The 2,016-nt window shown below is 37.1% G+C and overlaps 1 protein-coding gene across 1 annotated transcript; it reads right to left on the bottom strand.

The window, feature by feature from the left end:
- Positions 1–274: 274 nt before the first annotated feature.
- LOC131671655 (uncharacterized) lies at positions 275–1,378 on the bottom strand. The gene has a single exon (XM_058948255.1). The coding sequence runs from the start codon at positions 1,376–1,378 to the stop codon at positions 275–277; it is 1,104 nt and encodes a 367-aa protein (XP_058804238.1).
- Positions 1,379–2,016: the final 638 nt, after the last annotated feature.

Raw genomic sequence — 2,016 nt, 5'->3', positions numbered from 1 at the left:
ATCTAATTGGGATATTGTGTATAGTTTGATAGTCTATACCATCCTGTCCGGGGGAGGATTTCTTTTTACATGATTCTAAGGCTATGTTAAATTCAGAAAAGTTAAAAATGTTATCGAAAAAGTCATTATTTTTACAATTAGGTAGCCATTCAGGATCTGTGCAAGCCCAGGGAGGAGCAATTTTTTCTAAACATTCAATTTTAACTTTTTCAAAATCATCATTATTAATATCATTAGTATTGCTAACTTTTACCCACTTATTTTTGAACGGAATTTATACGGAAGTCGATTTATTCCGCGAATTTTCTAAAACTTTCTCTTTTTTTTTTGCAAAAGTTCTTTTAGCTATGGCGCAACACTTTTCATAGATAATCAAATCACTTTGAAGATTTGTAAACCTCCACTTCTTGAACGCAACACGTCGTAGTCTCTTTATTCTGTCACATTCTTGGTCCCACCACGGCACAGGATTACTTTTTTTGTACTTACGAAAACACTTTTTGCGTGGAGTGGCACTTTCGACCGTTTCACTAACAACTTGGATGAAAAAGTCATATTTTTGAGAAGGCGTTTTATTTTCATAATCAATTGTTAAAAAGGCGTGGTATCTTCCGTTTATGTGCCTCTCAAATACACTCCAGTCAGTTTTCTTGGAACATAGTTTAAATGTCTTTTTTTCATAAGTAACTTTATTTACATCGATGCACAAAAGTATGGGGAAGTGGTCTGAGCCGAGTGTTTCGTCGAATACTTTGACCTCAATGTTGTCTGCTATGCACATAGTGGATAATGCTAGATCTAAGTTTGACAACTTGCCGCTGCGTTTTTCAAGATGCGTTTTGGAGTCAGAGTTGTGCAAGAACAAATTTTTCGAGTCTATAGCTTGTTCAAATCTCTCACCATTTGAGTCGGTTTTCTCGCAGTTCCATCTCACGTTGTGTGCGTTGAAGTTGCCAAACAGTAAAGTGTTTGGATTCAGATCGGTGAAATTTACTATCTCGTTCCATTCACTTTGCGTGTTTGAGTGGCCAGGCTTGGGAACTCTGTAGCACGTTACTATATTTAAGTGCGGAGATGTACACTTAACTTTAATGGCTAATATTTCGAGATTTTCAATATTAGTATTAACATCTTCTATCACTTCACACTGAATGTTATTACGCACTAAATACAAAATACCACCACCGCGAGAATGTTGTCTGCTTTTTTTATATGACTTAAAGCCAGAAATATTGAAGCTATTGTTTCCTTGTAGCCATGACTCGACACAGATAAAGATATCAACGTTATTTAATAGGGTGGGAGTATCACCTTTTCTTTGATTGATGCTCAGTGCATTCCAGAATAGAATTTTGAGCTTGCTTGTGTATGTAGCCATTTTTGTAAAGAGGAGAGGAATGAAGATATTTGAGAACGGAAACTAAGAGAAGAAATATAAACAAACAGAGCAGAGCAAAAGTTATTCATGCTCAGACTCAGTAGCAGACGTTTCTTCATCACTAGGCACTTCAAAAACAGAAATTTCATTTAAGATAGAGCTAGTTTTGTTTATTTTTGTTTTGATGCGTGTTATTCTTGACTTCGTCACGGAACCACTGACATGTGGATAGATGATATCGAGTGCTTGAATAATTTCGTCTTTTTCGGCAGGGAATGTCGATACTACATCTATTATTCTTGCACACTTATATGTGTCCTTAATAAAGCTGATCAATTGATCGAACTTAAAGCTAAACTCTGTGTCAGAAGAATCAAAGTGAGTTCGGCAGCTTTCAAGGCCTTTGTCAAACTCTTCATGTACTTTTTGGATATCTGGTGCATCTGCTGTGGGTTCGACTTTTAGTCTCTTAATAACCTTTTTTGGTCTGTTTACTACTTTTGATTTGTCGCTCGTGAACGAGGAAGAATCGCTTGTAGAGTCCAACAGCGCGCGCTTGGCGAAGTGTTGTTGTTTGTAAACATTGGTTGGAACGGGAGTAGCTGGCTCGACAGGAGAGAGTTTCGGAGAGCGTGTTG

The sequence above is a fragment of the Phymastichus coffea genome, unplaced genomic scaffold (genome assembly GCF_024137745.1).
Source record: "Phymastichus coffea isolate CEN01 unplaced genomic scaffold, Cenicafe_Pcof_1.1 PCOF00131, whole genome shotgun sequence".
In the NCBI taxonomy this organism is placed as follows: Eukaryota; Metazoa; Arthropoda; class Insecta; order Hymenoptera; family Eulophidae; genus Phymastichus; species Phymastichus coffea.
The sequence above is the reverse complement of the archived record's forward strand: the minus strand, read 5'-3'. Positions and strand labels throughout refer to the sequence as shown.

What these genes read in the sequence shown, in the direction of transcription:
- LOC131671655 (XM_058948255.1), bottom strand. Translation starts at nt 1,378, where the DNA reads ATGGCTACATACACAAGCAAGCTCAAAATTCTATTCTGGAATGCACTG.